This window comes from Drosophila persimilis, unplaced genomic scaffold, assembly GCF_003286085.1.
Source record: "Drosophila persimilis strain 14011-0111.01,24,50 unplaced genomic scaffold, DperRS2 tig00000715-arrow-arrow-pilon, whole genome shotgun sequence".
Taxonomy (NCBI): Eukaryota; Metazoa; Arthropoda; class Insecta; order Diptera; family Drosophilidae; genus Drosophila; species Drosophila persimilis.
In genome coordinates, this window is record NW_020825343.1 from 191,442 (window position 1) to 211,283 (window position 19,842).

General features: G+C 45.1%; 1 protein-coding gene across 1 annotated transcript; it reads left to right on the forward strand.

Annotated features, from left to right (window-relative positions):
* Positions 1 to 598: 598 nt before the first annotated feature.
* Positions 599 to 19,112, forward strand: LOC6601495 (dual specificity protein phosphatase Mpk3). Its single transcript, XM_026992213.1, has 5 exons — positions 599 to 1,282; positions 17,240 to 17,357; positions 17,433 to 17,646; positions 17,710 to 17,845; positions 17,911 to 19,112. Exons 1-5 carry the CDS (start codon positions 889 to 891, stop codon positions 18,441 to 18,443), a joined length of 1,395 nt encoding a protein of 464 aa, XP_026848014.1. The 5' UTR covers positions 599 to 888; the 3' UTR covers positions 18,444 to 19,112.
* The last annotated feature ends 730 nt before the right edge of the window (positions 19,113 to 19,842 follow it).

Sequence of the window (19,842 nt, forward strand, 5' to 3'; positions counted from 1 at the left end):
ATCTCACAAATGTATCTCTCACATGTATCTCGGCCTCGCGGAAGGAAACAACAGACAACGGAAAGAAAAATAGTGTCGAGTGTTGTTTCTGAACTCAGAAAAGTCCGTTGATATATCCCACAAAAATATCCATTGATATATTGGCAAACGAAATATATTATCAAACAAAAAAATATATACATATACCAATTGAACATACCTACAGCGCGCTTTGATATCGCTCCACCGCTGTCGTCGTCAGGTTGTTGGGGCTCCACCACGCACACGTTTAGAATCGGTGTATCGGAACGGGCCGTTCGTTCGGTCTCCACACACTCATACAGCTGCAGCGATACATACATACACACGGTTGTGATTTGGCGCGGACCTGTATGCGTGATGAATGTGAAGCCTACAACAAAATAAAAGAAATCAGAGTAAAAGAAAACAGAATACAAAACACACAGAAAACGGTGAATGTAAAACATTGAATATTCCATTTTTGTTAAGTTCTTAAATGAAACAAAACTAAAGTCTCTTTTGGATTTCCCGTATTTTTTTTCGTGTGTGTGAGTGTGTTTGTGTGCGGGAGCAAACCAGAAAGGGGAACAGCAACAAAAGCAAAGCAGCAGCAGAAGAAGAAAGAACCAGAAAGAAAGAAAAAAATGTGCGGCAGTTCGAAGAAGAAGCCAAAGCAGATGATGTAAACTTTGTTGTAACCAAAACTTGGACAGAGAGCGGGACAGCGAAAGAGAGAGAGAGAGAGAGAGAGAGTGAGAAACGAACTCTAGAAAAGAACACTCAGACGGATTTTTCTTCCCCCCACCTACTACTACTGCACCTACTCCTCCATCGACTTCAATTTTTTTTTGTGAGAGTGCAAGTGTGTGAGAAAGAGAGCTTTCTACAATGCCAGAAACGGAGCACGAAAGCTGCAGCAAAGAGTGGCTCCAGGTCCAGCTGCGCTCTCTGGACGCCAAGGAGCTGATCCTGCTCGACTGCCGCGGCTCCCACGAGTACAGCGAATCGCATATCCGTGGCGCCGTCAATCTGTGCATTCCCAGCATTGTGCTGCGGCGCCTTGCCACCGGCAAGATCGATCTGGCCTCCACCATCAAGTCGCCGGATCTGAAGGATCGCATTCAGACGGGCTACAAGCTCTGCCTCTTCATTCTCTACAACGGCGAGGGCGTGGCCGGACAGCAGGATGTGGCCGGAGCCGGAATGGGGGCCAACGATTCGATTATCAATATCTTGCACCGCCGCCTCAAGCAGGACGGATGTCGCGTGGTCGCACTGCAAGGTGAGTTCCCCCAAAGCCACACCCGCACCCTCCACCGCCCTGCGCCCCCATTAATCATCCACAGACATTCCATTCCTAGAAGTATTATTTATTTATGTTTCCCCCCCGGCACTGCCTATTCCCATAAATAAACATTTTCGTGGATTCCTCTTATTTTTTCCCCCTGTTTTTTTTTGTGTTTTTTTTTGCGGAAAAGAACGTCCGATCCGATCCGATCGGATCGGATCTTATATGCCGGAAGGGGGGAAAGGAGAAATTCTATAAATTGCTGAAAGATGTAATTCGCACTGCTCTCCGTTGATAAGCGGTCTGACTGCCTGCCACATATAGACATACATAGACACAGATTAGAACCCGCATATATGTACGTGCATACATACTTATGTATGTGGAATATGCAGCACACCCAGATCACGACTTTCTATACTGCCCCGTCGGCGTCTGGGGATTTAAATAGATTTCACCTTCTTGAACTTGTTTTCGGTGTGTGACACCGCGACTCGTTTTGATTGATGGAACCATTATATAAGAACACAAATTTATGAATATGTATAGACGATGAGGAAATGCCACTGATGATATGATGATATGTATTTATGGAAACATCATATCATACATATTTGTGGGTATTCTGCAATGCAATGCACAAAGTAGACTCCCTGAAACTTATTTTTTATGCACCGATACAGGAATCTCTACAAGAAGTTTTCCTTATCGGAAATCCGCAATCCATATTCAAATTCGCAATAATTTTATTCCAGCGAGCGGAGAACCGATTTATGCAGAAATGTATTTATAAATATATTTTTGCTGCTGCTGCTTCTGCAGCTGCTTCTCCTTCTTTAGGTTCCATATCAATTAAATTATATTTAAATTAAGGGGGAGATTAGGGAAGTCGTAAATAAAAACAAAACAAAACAAAGCAAAGCAAAGCAAAGAGCTTTTCCCACTATTGTTGACTAGGTTTCTGTCTGTGTCTGTTTGTGTCTATGTGTCTGTGGGTCTGTGTATTGTTCCCATAGATCTCCTCTGCGTTCTGTCATTCATTCATTCAGAAAAATGTCACTGGGCTCTGGAGACTCCGACTCTCATGGTTCAAAGCCATACATATACAGACAAAGAATCAGATACATACAGTACATACATATGCATGTACATATATTCCATATATATTATGTACATCATTATCTGACTTGACTGACTGACTGACTGTGTGGCTTCATTTTTATTTTTATCACTTCAATTTCCGTTCTCCCACAAGCAAACCCCCCAATTGGGTGTGTGTGTATGTGTGTGTGTTTTGTACCCCCTGGGGCTCTAACCCCCATACACAAAAGCTGCTCAGATCCGGCGTACACACGTTCGCTGCTCCGTCTGCTCTGTCTGCTCTTTTCTGCTCCATTCAGAGCGTCGTGTCGTCTCTGCCAATATCGCAAATTGACAATAGAGCATCCCATACCCAACCCCTTCCCCATTCCCCTGCCTTTTTGTTTGTCGATTTCATTTGATGGAAACAGAACTGGAACTGGAAAGGCCAACAAATTAGCATAACATAAATCCACATACTACTAGACGTCTATCGTGTCTATGACGTCAAGAACACACAAAAATGGTACAGGACTGTACAGAAATCTACCTGTGGCACACACACACACACGCACACGCACGCACAAACATACACACACAGGTAATTAGGAAAATTGTGTCCCGGAAAACGATTGTTTTACGACTGGGCAATACCATGGAAACACCCGAGATGATCCGAAACAAAAACCGATCCGATCCGATCCGATCCTCTTGACATTTGCCCAAAAAGAAAACGAACAAAGGAACAAAGGAAGAAATGAGGAGGGGACAGTGGGAGAGCGTGAAAATCCTGTGTCACCTTTTAAAGGATTTTGCCTTCGTTGAAGTGTTCCTTAATGATCGTCGAAATGGTAAATGAATTTTCTCTGCTCTTCAGTCTGCTGAATGGACGGATCTGTCCTGTCGGTTATCTATCTATCTACACATTTATGGATGTACATGCATGCATATATTCCAGCCTTTATGAAATTTTCCACAAATGCAATAAAAGCAATTTCACAATTTGCCAAAAACGAAACGAATATGGTTTCCCGTATGTGTATGTACATAAAATGTTTGCTGCGGTTTTATCTTATCGTTGGGTGGGTCCGGTGGGTCTCTGAAGAGGGGACCGGGACCCAGAATGTGTTTTATGGCATGCAAATGCATAAAAAATAGCTGGGCGGGTGGGATACGAGGAGGAAGCATTGTGGCGACACAGATACAGATACAGATATGTATGTACGTGGCAGAGTATTTCGGTTACATCTATCTATAAGTATTGGATATGGTTCGACTTTGGAATGAACGTTTGTGCCAGGAAGTGGCAGAAGAATACTATAGATAAGAATGGTTGCCAGGCCCGTTGAACCCATTGAATAGGATACTCCATTAATCACATGAACCATTTTTAAAGTATAGACTAGAGCGTATACATACCCTCCGAAGCCTTGTAATCATCTTTTTCATCTGCTAATGCTCCACTCTCTTTCTGTTTCTCCCTTTCTCCCTCTCTTTCTCTCGCTTACATCCTATTTTCTTTGTTCTGTTCAAGTTTGAAATACATATATCCCCCTGTAAGAGGCTTAGGGTGGACTAAAGTTTCGCGAAAAACTGTGGTCCAGTCCTTGTTGTACCCATCAACTTTTTGCCGCAAGAAACCGCCCCATGTACCCCCAGCCACCCCCTTGTGGCAAGGGAACTATATGCCGCTAATTAACCTTGAAATTCAATCAAGTCCAGGCAATTATGGGGCTCTTTGTGGCCTGTCCCGTCCCTGGGATGCTGCTGTTACGACCAGATTCCGGTTCCAGGACCAGGACGATGAAAACATTATCAAGTCCGTGGGGCGGGGGGGAGCGAGGGGGGGAAAATGCATAATGCATGTCGCTCGGATTGGCTCCAGTTTCCAGCTGATGTAGAATTCACTTTAATTAAATGCCACTTTGTATGCATTTCTCGGAATTAAAACAATTAAGATGGGGCCAACTAGGGCAACCATCCAGCCATGCATATAGGAAAGGCAGATATACATATATATTACATACTATATATATATACATATATATACTTATATGTGGTTCTAAAAAGCATTATGTATTCCATAAACTAAGCATTTCCGTTGACAGAATTTAATTCAATTAGATTTAGCAGAGTTTCAAACCATTTCATTCCATTCCACTGATCGGGCGCTCTCTTTTTTTGGAGAGTGGAGAGGGAGTCAATGAACGATGCAGTTTCGAGAGAGTGGTGTCTGTCTGCTCGTTTTTGTCTCTCTTCCTCTCTTCTCTCTCGTGTTTTTATGGCCAGAGGCGGATACAAAGCTCTCTACACTGTCCGCTGTCCGTCTCCACGTTGATCGCTGGACCGTCTTCTTGCGGCGACCCTTTTATAGAAATTGAACTCGAGCTGCTGCTGCTGCTGCTGCGCCTGCGCCATAAAAAACCACTTCAACTCGAGCTCTGGCCACCGCATTTCCACGCATTGCATTGCATTGCATTGGAGTACGGCTTTTTCCCCAACTGGCTTTTCTCTCCTCTACATATTTGTGTGTGGCAGCCACATGGGAGAGTTGTTTGCCTCATTTGCTGTTTTTAACGAATTTGTTGAACAAGTTTTGTTTTTTTCTTTGGTTTATTTTTTGGGCCTAAGCAATTTTCACAATTTTTTCCATCTGCGAGTGAAAATCGGTCGCAAACACGTGGCATCTCCATCTCCCAACATCATCATCAACCAACCAAGGCCACAGCCGAATCGACCGAATCTCTCATTACGATTTCATGATAATTCATCACAAAAGCTAGTGGGCTCCCATCCACGGCTTCCCCTCGCCGCTCACTCCGCTGCCCGATGCTGATGGCTGCTGCCTCATTGAGGGGCAACAGACTACTCTGCCAACTGGTCTGCCTTCACCGACAGAAAACAGAAAAACAACAGCAACAGAAATAACTGAGAGAAACAGTTGGCCCGATTGCCCCACCAAAACCACCTACGTGCCAAAAGTCGCTGGGCTCCAAATTTGTTCAACTGAGATTCGTTGCACAGTGGGCAGAAGCGGGTCAATAAGTGGAAATACTAAATAGAGCTTTCGTTCAAGTTTTGTTCCATTAAAGTGTTGCTCTTCTAGCTCCCACCTGTCCCACTGTGCCCACAGTTGTTGTCTTTGTCGTAGGCCCACAGAGAGGGAGAGACAGAGAGATAGTTGGACATCTCTCTCCTCCATTGGTGTTGGCGTCAGCATCTTATAAAGTAATCAGCGAGAGAGGGACAGAACGATGGGAGTAGGGGGAGCCACAGGGGAAGGAAGACGACGGTAAGAACAACAAGCAGGGCGTTGGACAACAGTTAGAGCTGCGTCGCGTCTGCGAATGCAGTGGGGAGAGGGAAGAGAGAAGCGGAGGGGTGGACTGATCGCTGCAGCCTACGGCCTACGGCCAAAATTTGTTGTTGCTGTTGCAGCAGCAGTAGATTTGGGTCAAAGTTTGTGTGGGCTTTAATTAAGCAGGCGTTGAGTAGACGCGAGTGCCCGCAACGACGGCGTCGACGACTAACTAACGGCGAGTCCCACATCTAAGCCATTTGGCATCGATTCCGATTCTGCGAATGGCAATGTGACGGTGGGGGCGGGGGGGCTCTCTGCCAATGCCTGTGCAGAGGCTGTGCAAATATTTGCAGCAATACTACTAGCAATAACAACAATGACTTCCGGTCAGATTATGTGTGGGCGAGACCCGCCTTCCACTCGCTGTCTTTTCTGCCCCTCCATCTTCCTCTCCCTCTCCCACCCGTTTGCTTTGTCGCCTGCATACCTCAGCGTCCAAAGAGCGGAAGTTTGCAGGGCGCGCATTTAACACATAAACACCAACAGAGGAATACTATCCTACTCGGGAGTCGCACACTTGATACCCTAGCAGATTGATCGCCCTTACGGCTGCTGTCATATGCGATCTTGGAGACTTATGCACACACTGTGCTAGAAAGGAGGGGTGTAGCAAGGAAATCAAAGGCGCATTGCAAATGGTAGACAGGGATAGCAACAGAGACAGAGACAGTCAGTGGCGGCGGGACGGTACCCTTCATTCACTTTGCTTCTTCTGCCGTTGCCTTTTTGCCTTGTCGGCGGGGGACGGACGGACGCGTAAATTGTTGTATTCTTGGAATTAGCAAACAGCAGCGGCAGCAACAGCAACAGAAACAACAAAGCCAATCGTTTTGTCTGCCTTTGTCGCGTCGCAAAAAGGAAGAGCAACATGAAGAACGAATGGGTGGAGGGAGCAGGAAAGAGGAACGAGGAAGGGGGGCATCAAAATGAAATGGAGCTAAAAGTTGTAGTCCGTCGGTGAATGGTGGACGGGGGGCGCAGGGGAGCGAGAACGCTGCTGCTGTGCGCTTGCATGCATAAATCTACAGTAATAGCAATAACAACACGAACACAGCAGCAGGAAGAGCAAGAGCAAACAGGCATAAGCAAAAAAAAAAAGAGATGGATAAGGAGAAGCAACAACAACAACATGAACGCATTTCATCAAAGTGCAAATTAGCAACAGATTCCAAAACGGAGAACGAGCCACGGAACAGAAGTTTACCCATAGATGATGGGCGGAGAGGGGTGAAGCGGTGAAGATGAGCGCAGCAGAATGAAAGAATGGAATGGAGGATTGTGGTTTTGCCGACTTTATGTGTGGTTCGTGTCTGTGCTTATGCAATGGAGCAGGGCAGTCCCGTACAAGGGGGAAGGGAAGGGCAGGGCAGGGCAGGGCAGGGTGTAGGGCCAATCGGAAAAGGGTACCTTGGGGATAACTTGACTTTTATATGAAGGAATTTAATTTCAACAAGCTGGCTGGCAAAGGTGCAGACAAACGTACAAATAGAGAAAGCAGCACTTCCGCACTTAAACTTTTTATGCTAGCATGCATTGCCTCTGCTATACCAGAACTCGATTTTACTATCTCCCACTAAAACAGCCAAAGAAGACCATAAGAGCATTTCCCAAAAGGTCATTGCCAAGTCGTTGCGACTCTGAGCATTCATTTCTGTTTACTCTTCGCTGGTTCTTCTGCTCTTCTCTCTCTGCCTTCGCATATCAATATGGCAAGCAGTGTGTGGTGTGCTGTGGTGTGCCATCTCCTTTTCTCGCACTCCTTGACCCCTTTCGCAAGTTAACTGCACCATTCTCTACCCCTCGCTCGCACACTCGAATGGCATTGCTTGAGCCCCTTGATAGTTGGCTCCTTCGGCTACTTCTTCTTCTTAGACGACTACTGCCTCTGGTGTTTTTTTCCTGGTCTTTCTTTGTCTTCCTCTTTGACCGGCGGCGGCGGGGGCCTGTGTCAACGAGGCAGCAGCAGAATCAGAAGCATGCTGGGGTGTCTCTTGTTAGAGAGAAGCACTATACTGTCTCTCCCCCCTCTGCCGCCGTTTCTCTTGCCGATTACTTCTTCAGGCAGTGTGCATTTTTAATGCAATTCCAACAAAAGAGATATGTACAAATATCTCGCGAGATATTGCGAGAGAGAATAACCATTTTTTTCTTTCCAAGTTCTAATATTACAATTTTTTCAATTTGAATTTCCCTTTGCGCTGAAATTGAGATACTGCCAAATATTGTTAATTTTTCAAACCTCCTCATTACGGCATGCATTCGAGATTTTCATTTCCTCATATTCAATATTTATGAAACGCTTGGACCTCTGCCTCAAGTCCATTCCTCTTTAGGGAACCTTCTGCTCCATCCGCTCTCCTCCATTCCATTCCATTCTCTTCTCTTCTCTTCTCTCGACCTCCTCTTTCCACGGTCCGTTTATGCCATTTCAAAGCCAAATGAAATTCAACGCACGTTGCTCAATGGCGTCGTCGCATATCGCGGAGTAGTAGAATGCTACCGTATAAATGTTCCTGTCGTTCCCCCTTCCTTTTATTATTGGACTGCCCAGCGGGTCGCCGATGTTGGGACGAGCAGGAGACTGTCACTGTCACTGGGAATGGGACTGGGACTGCGGATCGGGAGTTGGACCAAAGTGCGTTTTACGTATTATTATGCAAAAGTAGCTGTGCCCCAGGGTCCCCCTGCTGTGGATGTTCCAACAGAAAATCAATACAAATGTACAGTAGAATGGTTCGATGAGAAATTATCTCCTGGGAAAGGAAGAGTAATCTCCTATCTACCATAAATGGCATGTCCCCCCACTCAATAGAGCTTTCATCCTAATGTGTGTGTGTGTGTGTATCTCTCTACGTGTCCTTTCACTGTATCGCCTGCCGCTTGCACTTGTTGCATGCCCCGGGGTCTGAGGGAATAGCCGAGCTATTCCATCTGCAATTACGGGACAGCCAGTAGTAGCAACAGGAAGCTGCACATTAAACTTGACCCCATTTGCAAGCTTCGCCCCAAAACACACTCACACACACATCAAACAAAAATTCCAAGAATACAGTTACAAAGCTCGCCCACGCACAAGAACACACACACACACACACATACAAACACTCATACAGGCCCTTCAATTATCCGGGATTTGATTTCGTGTGCATTGAGCGAACTCTGTGGGCTCTGGACACACTGTATATTCCATTTGAAATACTCTCTCTACGCGGCGTTGCCGAATTTCATTTACGGCAAAATATAATTAATTAATAATGCGGCTTCCAGAGTAGCGCAGCGCAAAAAGGGATCTAGAATCGGGACTGGGGCTGAGGTTGGGCCTGGGACTGGGTCTTGGTTCCTGGGTCCTGGGTCCTGGGTTAATGCTGCCAAAGCTGCGGCTTCCTGCTATTTATAGCTCACAGCTCCCCAAGGACGGCAGACTTTTGCGCCGGGGAAGAGCGCCAGAGCGGAGAGAGGGTCATGGAGTACAGGGGGGGCGTCTTTTGGGGCGTGCCTAGAACAAAATTAGGTTTTTGCTTATTTACATTTTGATTGATTGGCATACGCAATTTGACATTTTGGCCAGAATCCAAGAGTGGATGCCAAAGGTAAGCCTTACCCCAGCACAAGCGCCAGCGCCAGCCTCCGACGCTGCCTCCTCACGCACACAGCCCTAACCCCCTCCCGCCCTGCGCAGAACCATCAGGGACGGGTGTCCCCTCATTTCGGGGACACGATGTTTGGGGGCTTACACGTTTATTTTGAGTTCAATTGAGTTGACAAAACGGTAGGTGTGGGGGGGTCGGTGGCTGGGTGCGAGGATAACTAGGTACACATGTACCGGTACTCTCGTGCCTGTGCCTCTGGGGAGTAATTGAAGATATCCTGCAAATTTGGCCTAGCTCCTGTGGAAAATTTAATTGCTGAAAAGCTCATCAAATATCAACAAAAGCTTGGGAAAACAATTTCCAAGAAGAAGGGAATGTTTTTCGAGGGGTCTGTAGGGTATAATTTGGGTGTCGAGTACACTTTTCCTGGGCTTTAAATTTGAGTCCCAAATAAGGGAAATGGAACACTTCTAAACACAGGGTGCACAACACACTGTTCTCGTTCTTTGGGCACCACCCTGTTATTCATTCAGCAAATCATCCGTCCCCCGCACTTGGCCCCCAAGAGCTGCCCACATGATGTCTCATCGGCGGCCATTAGCATGTACAACGATGTAGAACGGCATTCGGCGGCCTGGCCTCCTAACTATGTAAATATATGTATGTAGCTTATTTAACTATCCATTCAGGCCGCAGAGCACTATACTATTGAGTGAGTGCCCGCCCAACTGATTAACTGAAGAACTGATGCGCTGACTAACCTGCCTCGCCTCGCCTCGCCTCTCCTCTCCTCTCCTCTCCGGCTGTCTATCCCATTCTCCTGTTGCGCCTGGCCTGCAATGCGGAAGTGCCAACAACAATGACTACAAAATATGTAGCTAAAAGAAACACACAAAACAAAACTCGTATATCGAAGCTGTAAATACCCTTTGCAGAGTTTTTGGTTCCCGATTGAGATACGATTCCTGGCTTGGATCGTTGGTTTAGTAGAAGTTTTCAAGGCTGTACCAACTGAGCCATGGAATGATCACACTCTCTGAAAGGGTATTTAAAAGAGTCAATTATGTCGTACGTCCGTTTGGTGGCTATTTAACTTCTCCCTCTCTCTCTCTCTCTTTGGCTCTTCTTCTCCCACGCTCTCTCGCTCTCTATCTGCTAGTGGCCCCGACCTCCCCTCTCGCCTTGAATTGCAGCAAATTGAGTCGAAAAAAAGAAGGCAAATTGAATGAAAGAATGAATGAATGAAATGGAATGAAAGTGGACTTTAACTACTTGTGGGGTTCGGTCCGTCGGTCTCTCATTCTCTCATTCTCATTCCCTCATTTGTCATGCAAATTTAATGTTTTTGTTGCTGGAGCTGCTGTTGTTGCTGCACTACGTTGTCGAATAAATAGTTGCGTGCAATCTCTCTCTCGCTCTCTGCGCCGCCAACAGTGCTTTTATTCGCCATCTCTTTTGGTTATTTCTTTCTTCATTATGGCTCCTGGGTTTTCCATTCATAAAAATCCATTTTTTGGCTTGGAAGGCGGTGTGGCCTGGCGGCTTATGTAAAAGGAAAAACTCTTTCACTTTTCCACCACCACCCATACAAGCGCACACATGCTCCGTAGCTGCGGTGTATGTGTGTGGTCGCTAGAGAGGGGTGAAGGCGGGACATCAGGTGCAGCGGAAAAAGCTACATGCGCCTGTGGTTTATGTCACCGCTAAAACCGTTGTCTGCCCGTGCCTTCAGTTTTTTCGGATACTCTTCCAGAGGATATTACGGGAGATGATGAGAAGTCTTTAAAGTAGATAAATAGTGTATCCAAAGCTTCGATCTCGAAGCTCTTGTTTTTGCTTTCCACTCCGCTCCACTCGAATATTTTTGCTTGTGGGCGAGGCACACATTTATTAAGAATTTTATGTTATTTCTGTTGTTGCTGCAAATGCTCTCTGTCCCTCCCTCTGTCTCTGTGTCGAATACATTTTAAGCTGCGTTCATTTTTGGTTTTATTTTATAGCCGTGGGCGGGGAATTTCCAGAGGGGCAGGTTGTGCCGCCACTGTGGGGGCAGCAGCAGCAGCAGCAGCAGCAGCCTCCACCTTCTCTCAGTAGCAGCAGTGGCAAAAGCTGGGACTCTGAGCCGGAGGCTGGGGCATTACGTCAGGTGCCCAAAAAGGTACAGTGGGTCGCATAGCCAGAAAATGTGTTTAATATCTTGCATAAAGGGTTTTCCATACTCTACTCCTTTGACTCTCAAGTTTCTCAAAAACCTATACCTATACCATGTCTATCAATCAATTTCACAGTCGAAACTTTTTGATTGATCATCTTTGAACTTTCATCATTTCCATAGCTCTCAAGGCCCCCTCCTCCTCCTCCTCCTCCTCGTCTAGTGTATTCCCGTTTGTTTCATAAACTTTGGATGTGTAATATTTGCACAAATGTCAGTTCTTATATGCATACGCGTGACCCATACCGACCCCCTCGCCCCGGGCCAGGGGCACTGGCACGGACTCGGGCATGGACCCCCAAGGGCATTTCAAGTGCAGCTCGAAGTAAACTTGGATGTCTGACATTTAGCCAGAGAGTCTCCGCCCCCACCTACAACTCCGCCCCGCCCCGCCCCGCCCCCTTTCTATTCACATCAATCAATCATGGTGTAATCAATCAACTTCCGTTCGCGGGAGTAGTTAAAATGTCAACTTTGTGTGGGTTTTATACCGAAACGAACGACCCAAAAGTTGATTAAGAAATTAGTTGATGGAAAATTGCATTGACATTGCAGAGGAAAAGGAAAAGTACAAGTAAAAGAAAAGTTCTACAGGCGAAAGTTGCGACGGGCATTAATATTCCCCCCTCCCCCACCAAGTGCTTTTGATTGCACTTTTGTTTATGCCTTGGGACGGGGAAAATGGGGGAAAAATGTGTGCTCCAAAAATAAGCAAAAGAAGAGGCATAAAAAGTAGTTGTTTTTTTTTTTTTTTTTTTCGTGTGGGATGGGGGGGTGAAGATGAGAAATGTAAACAAAATTGGGGCCATGTTGTTGTCGGTGGGTGGGGGGTAGGCGGTTTTGGTATATGCATATGGCTAATGGATATGGGGCCACAGAATATTTCTCTGTGTATTGTACGTATTTTTATGACTCTTTTTCTCCCCCCCTTTCGAGTTCCATCTTTGAGACCCGGGAATTGTGTCTGTACGGACGGACAACGCCGGCGACGACGACGACTACTGACTCATTGACAAATATCATTGAACTGCAGGCGGACGTTGTCGTCGTCGCTGTCGTTCCCGGTATGGTCTGGTTTTTCATTCATGAGCCAGCGGCAGCAGAGGCCCCATTCCGGACACCCCATTTGCTCCCTTCCACACATACGTGTATTTGTATATGTATTTATAGTATCTGTATCTGTCATTGTGTAATGCACGGCCGGAATGCATTTGCCAGAGACCCACAAGAGTCTACACATTTTCTCCCCTGCCCTGCCCTGCCACACCATGCGTATGCGTAATATTGATTTCCTCAACTTTCCTCCCTCCCTCCCCATCCTGTCTCATTTTTGTATACTTTTCGAAATCCCTATGACAAACAACATTTCAAAACTTCAACAAAAAAGAAAAACTGAGCTGAAAAGTCCACATACACACACACATACACACACACACAAAAGGGGAAAATATTGTGTGGGGCGGAAGGGAATTTTTGAGTGCTGGATGGCGTGAGTGATTAAAAAGGAATTATTCGACTTGGGGCAGAGATTCGAAAAATGTGATAAAATGTAAAATGAATGTGGCCGGGAAAATAATCCAAAAAGAACAGAGATTACGAAAATCATATGAAATATTTGGGAGTTTTTATACATATATATTTATATGGAAAATGAATGGACAAGCCATTGAAAATTCCTGAAAAGAATATGTAATACAAAGAATTTCCGTTCCTTTTTGGAGAAAAACAGAAGATTATACTCGTAGATGGGAAACCAGTTAAAAACTATGACAAATTATGTACTGGTGTCCTGGCACTGCAGAATAAGCTTGAGGAAAAATACCAGAAAATACTAGAAAAGTAACAGAACAGAAATACATATATGAAGAAAACACGGTAGACAAATGCCAGGAAAAAGTTTTCTGAAAGAAATGAATGCTTGTGTTCATTCAAGGATAATAAGGATATGATATTATAGCCTGTCTAAAGCAGGCTTCGGGCTTCAGGCTTCAGACTTCGTCAGTTTCCACATCGAAGAACAGAACATCCGTCCGCTCTCTCCCTGGAGAACTTTGGAATCTGTTTAAACAAATCTATAAATATAGAAATGTTAATGTGGAAATGTGAAAATGTGGAAATGTGTTCAATGGTTGATTGCTTTGTGTCATGTGTTTAGCTTCATGCATGTGTGCCGTTGCTGTTGGGGCTTCCGGTTTCTGTTTCGGTTTCTGTTTCTGTTTCTGTTGTGTTTTTTCCATGGAATCCATCAATGGGGGCCCACACGGACGTATGTACGTGTCGGTGGGTGTGTCGGGGGGCTGCGACGGGTGGGTTCTGTTTTTCGAGGTTTTGGATTCCCTGCATCTGGCGTGCGCGTGGGCGTGTCGTGTATTCCCCTTAAGGAATCTGCGTCATCTAAGCCACAAAAAACAAAACAAAAACAAAAAACAAACGCCCTCAGAATGGGGTAAACCATATAAGGGTTCTCTTTATACCCCCACCACCTCTCTTAACGCATCTTTGAACCACTTGGCTAACTGTTTTTATGCGGCAAAATAGAGAGAAGGTTGGGAGCAACAAAAACAAAAAAGAAAGAAGCAACGCGCACGCCTACGTCATATCCGTTGGTTTTGGTCAGCTAAAGGGGGGGGCATATGTATGTATGTATAATAGGGGTATGGGGGGAGGGGGCCTGAAGTGTGGTACCTGTGAATGAATAGAGCTTTCTGTGTGGGTGTGGGTGTGTGTGTGTATCTGTATCTGTATCTGCGTGTATACCCAGCGAGAAGTGAGCCAAAAGTTATTTAACTCACGTTTTGCCTTTGCTCTTTTTGCTGTTGTTGTTTTTGATAAACGAAGCGAAAAGAGCGTGGGGGGGCGGGAAGGTTGGGGGGGAGTTGCAGATAAGAGTCCCCGTGAAGTGAAAAGTAAAAACAACAAAAAGAGTATCTATACTATATAATTAAAAACAAACAAATAAATGAGTGCCCGTAGCGGCAGCAGCAGCAGAAGCAGAAAAACAATGAATGAGCCGTGGCTCAAATCGTTCAACGATGAAACTGCGGTGGAAAAAACGTATCGTTACTCTACAGCGTTTTGTTTTCTTTTTCATTGTGTGTATAACCTTTGGATACCCTTTCCGGGGAAGACAGAAGGCGAAACCAAGGAATTGCTGATCAATTTATATACATACAGATGTACAGGACATCTGTATGGTACATTTCCTCGAGGAATAGGCAATTCTGGCAATTTTATAACATTTTCCGGTATTTTGTATAGTATTTTACAGTATTTTCTAATATTTTTGGGTAAAATGTGAAATTTCAATTGGGAAATTGTATTTTTCTGGTTTGTTCTGGCCATTCTACAGTTCTTTTATGTTATAATTGTTTTATTTTCTGGTATATATCCAGTATTTAAGTGGAATTTTCACCTAGAAATATTAGTTGGGAAATGGTATTTTTCAGGTATTTTTCTAGTATTTACCTGGCAAGTTTTGCCCTAGAAAAAATTGTGTCCATGTTGGATCACCATAGAAAGACCATCCTGAAAGAGAAAAACAGTTTTATAGGAAAAAAATACATAAAATATAAAAAAATCCATCAAGAATCGAAGAACTTTTCAAATATATTTTCTCCGTTGTCTTTGAAGTGTATCCCCGGCTTCGACCATTTCGAAAGAGCTCTCACTGGTTTATTTTTTTTTCTATAAATATTGTATGTAGGTAATAATTATCAACAATAGCTAAAACAAATTGGTGACATTGTGGGCGAGGCTGGGAGAGATGAGCTGAGACTTTTGTGGGTGGCTGAGTATCTACAATACTGTTTGTGTGTGCTCCGCTCAGGTGTGTGTGTGTGTGTGTTGGGTGGAGATGCCGAAATCCGGTTTTCAGAAACAAATATGAAATATGTACAAATCTGTATTCCAAAAGCCCCTTTTCGGTTTACGCTTTGTTGAGCTTTTTTCAAGTTTACAAGTTTTGTGTTGTTTTTGTTGTTTTCAAACGTTTTGAAGGTCGTTTTGCACTGTGTGTTTCTGTGGTTTTGTTTCGCTCTTTTTGCCCATTTGTGTGTGTGATGTGAACTCATCAATGAAACAATCCCAAACACACAAAAGCCACTCACAAGTGTCACACAAAAAAAAAACACACACACACACTGATATATAGTATCTCTGTTTATATATAAGCCATATGAGGGCATAAACGTGGAGTCGTGGAGGAGGAGGAGTGGCGGGAGAAGATGGGGGAAACAATTGCCATATGGGTATCTATATGATATGATATGATATGATAGGATGATTGTTTGGGTTTTACAGTGGGGAAAGTTTCCTATAGAGCGGTAGAGCGGCAGAGGTAGTGATCTAATGGGCGGGGGTTACGGTTACGGTTGCGGGATAGGGATAGAGATGGATCCCACCTATGTCTGTGGAAGAAGAAACTTTTGGTAGAGAATTTGGATACTTTTTGTGCGGGATCTTTCATGGATCTCAGTACTAAAAGCATTACCATAGAAACCTAAATGTGCCCTAGAAACCCATCGATTTAAAGGAAATCTGTTTAATATTCCACTTTATTTTATTGATTTTTCCGTCAAAGATTCCAGACAAGAGGAAAACGGTCAATCAAGGATATTAATTAACTTTTCTAATAGCGATATCAGAAGGTTTCATTGCCAAGGTCGACTTCCTCCCCCCCACACACACACACACACGCACACCCACATACCACAGACAGGCACACACAGACATCCATCCACAATATGATGGAACCTTTCAGCCATTCAGGGGAACTGCAGCACAGAGGAGTTGTTTGAGCAGGAAATTGCTTTCAAATGCAGTTTGTGCCTGTCAGAGGGCCGAGTGGATTGATATTCCCATGGCCATGGCAGCAGTCCACCCTCGCCGCCCGGCCCACGCCCCCGCCCCCGCCCCCGCCACCGCTTATCCTCCTATCACGTTCCTTTAATGCCTCGTATGCCGTGCCGTATCTTGAGCTATTTTTAAAAGTCTCGCAGTTGCAGTTGCAAGTTTCCAGTGCGTATACCACCCGTTGCACGGCCTGCGCCAAGATAACTGATGAAAAACTGTTGGTATTTCCATTTCCATTTCCCTTGTGTCTTGTGCCTTGTGCCTGGTGCACGACTTCCTCATCAATTTGCGATTTCGCATTTAATATGCAGCAAGTAGAAAATTGTGGACTTCCGGTTTCTATTATACTGCTGCCTGCTGCGCGGATGACGATTCCCAGACCAAACACACAAAAGGCGGCAGGCGGCAGGCAGCACTACACTTCCGTTCGATATGGCCATAGTCGTCGCACTTCCGTTTCCAATTGCAGAAAGAGATAGAGAGAGGGGGAAAAAGAGACACGAATGCTCTCCTCCTCCCCTTTCTTGTGGCTGGTTTTCTTTTTATGAATGGACGATTCGCTTGCAAGAATTTCACGCATACTTGAGCGAGGGGCGGACCAGTGGGGGTGGGGAGTGGGGAGTGGGGGTTAATAGCTGCAACATGTGGTGGAGAAGGTGTTGTCTTACCAAAGATCCAAAACCGCGCCACACTTGGCCAAGCATAACGAACGTCGGGCATTCCAGAGGATGGCCTCTCATATGACAAAACAACATAACGACAAACCCAAAAGAGGAATGCCCTGCCCCCAGGGGGAGCGAGGCACATTCTAAAGTTTCTCAACCATTTCTCAATCGCTCTTTCTCTTTCTGTTTCAGATGGCTTTTCCAGTTTTCGCTTAGCATTTCCGGAATGGTGCGAGGATGACAGCCAGGCGCAGAACAAAGAGATGGAATCTAGTCGCAATGTCCAGACCGATCAGTTAATGGGCCTCAGGTAGGTCCCGAACTCATCTAGAATTCGCAGAAGTCGCGGACTAACCACCCATTCAATCCATTCAATTCCGTTTAGATCCCTGCGCATTTCCACACCGCATTCCGATTCCGCCTGCAGCAGTTCGGCCGAGTCCTCGGACTGTGAGAGCACCACCCATCATCATCATCACCATCATCATCATCATCATAGCTATAATGAGGCGCCCGTGGAGATAATACCAGGCCTTCTGTTCCTGGGCAATGTCACCCACAGCGGCGACTCGAAGGCATTGCAAAAGTACAACATTAAGGTGAGTGAGTCCCACAGGATGGTCAGGCAGCCAGCCCTCTTCAAACGATCCTCTCTCTTTCAGTATGTGTTGAACGTGACACCGGATTTGCCAAACGAGTTTGAAAAATCGGGCATCATCAAGTATCTGCAAATACCGATTACCGATCACTATTCACAGGACTTGGCCATGCATTTCCCAGATGCCATACAGTTTATAGGTAAGCCGATCCATCCCAACCGATCTAGAGCTATCTGGAGCTAATCTTCTGTTCCATCTCCATAGAGGAAGCGCGCTCTGCGAACTCGGCGGTGCTGGTCCACTGCCTGGCTGGCGTTTCGCGCTCGGTGACCGTGACGCTCGCCTATTTGATGCACACGCGCGGCCTCAGCCTCAACGACGCCTTCATGATGGTGCGCGACAGGAAGCCGGATGTCTCGCCCAATTTCCATTTCATGCAGCAGCTGCAGTCCTTTGAAAGTCAGCTGCGACTCAGTCCTGGCGATGGCCAGCCCATGGACGAGGGCAACTGTGGCGGCATGATGGGTGGCATGGGGGGACCCCCGGTCGGCTTGGGCCTGGCTCCCGTTGGCAGCTCTGTCTCGAATTCGGTATTGATGGCCAATCCCAGTGTGGTTGCCTCCCGTTGCGGCGGTCGCGGCTCCAAGTTCTCGTGCAACTGCATTGCTGCCGACTGCAAGTGCATGCAGACCGGCGGCTTTATGGCTGCCCATTTGGCCAAGGCCACTGGTGTATCGCCGGACTCGGGCATTGAGTTTGATCGCTGGACACCATCCTCGGACACGGGTCTCAAATGAGACCAGCTGCTGGGTGGGAAGAGTTTTGTGCTGCCGCCAAGTCAGGAGATCCTATTAGGAGGAGCAGGAGCAGGAGCAGGAGCCGTTGCAGCCACATCGCCACCGCCATGCTGCATCTACCTGTCGGCCAGCGACAACATGTCGCCGGCCAGCACCACCAGCTCATCCACATCGACCACAACCACCGCGGAGGCGGTGTCTGTGGTGGAGGTGGTGCAGCGGGACGATCAGATGCAGCTGGAAATGATGGCCGACGAGGAGCAGCTACAGGAGGAACAAGATGCTGCACAAGATGCTGCTCCTAATGGGAATGCGTTCTAGGATGCGTTCTTGACGAAAAGAAAATAGACAAAGCGTTTTCCTACACACACACACACACACACCTACAAACACATACATATGAGCAGCCTATATAAATGGGGGTAAACTCCTTCAAATGCCACTTGGATACGAAATAAAAACAAAGAATATCTCCCCGTCTTTGACGACATTGAAGCATCCAAGTGAAAGAATACCCATAAAAAATAACTAGAATTAATATTAATAATATACGTATATATTAATAATAAATTTAATATTTGGTACATTTCTAAGGTCTAAATGCAGAAAAATAATGTCTTGCAACAAACAAACAAAATCCAATGTTATCCACACAACACACACACAAACACAGACACACAGAAAGAGTAAAAAATATATAAAATATATTTATATATGTATACTATACACCCCACCCCCACCCCATTGTACATGTTTGTATTTAACTCCTAAGCCAAGTCAAAAGAATAATAATAATAATAATAATATTATATGGGAGCGAAAACCACAAAAAAAAAACACACACAAAAAACAAAAAAAGAAAGCAAAAAGCTAATGGAAAAAACTAAATGTAATATTGAATGGTATTTTTTTTTTTTTTTTTTTGGTTTATTTTGTTGCTGTGGACGCGTAGTTTTATTTGTAATTTTTAAATGTAAAATGTACTAAAAAAAAGAAAAGAAAACTCGAACGTCGTTTATATGTATATGTAAATGTGAAACTGTTATACACAATGGAACCCCCCCTTCCCATCACTAATATACATATATAAGTAATACATATAGATATATCTATCATATGTGTATGTAACTATTGAATGCCAAGTCATATTTAAGTTGAAAGTAAACTAAAAATCCCGAATATCGAAGAAGAATTTTTAAAATTGAAGCAAACAAAAACAAAAATATAAATACAAAAACCAACTAAAACGAAGAAAAAGAAAATAAAATACAAACAACAAATTTGCACAACACAAAAAGATATAAAAGAAAAGGAAAAAAACATAAACCTCCACAAAAGGAGAAAACCCCCTACCCCATAAATTGCCAAGGGTCTGAAGGGGATGGTTGCACAGGCTGCT

Bases quoted from the DNA above. Each gene is read 5' to 3' on its own strand.
- LOC6601495 (XM_026992213.1), top strand. From the start codon at position 889: ATGCCAGAAACGGAGCACGAAAGCTGCAGCAAAGAGTGGCTCCAGGTC. The intron at 17,358-17,432 runs GTAGGTCCCGAA...AATTCCGTTTAG, and splicing joins GATCAGTTAATGGGCCTCAG to ATCCCTGCGCATTTCCACAC. The intron at 17,647-17,709 runs GTGAGTGAGTCC...TCTCTCTTTCAG, and splicing joins TGCAAAAGTACAACATTAAG to TATGTGTTGAACGTGACACC.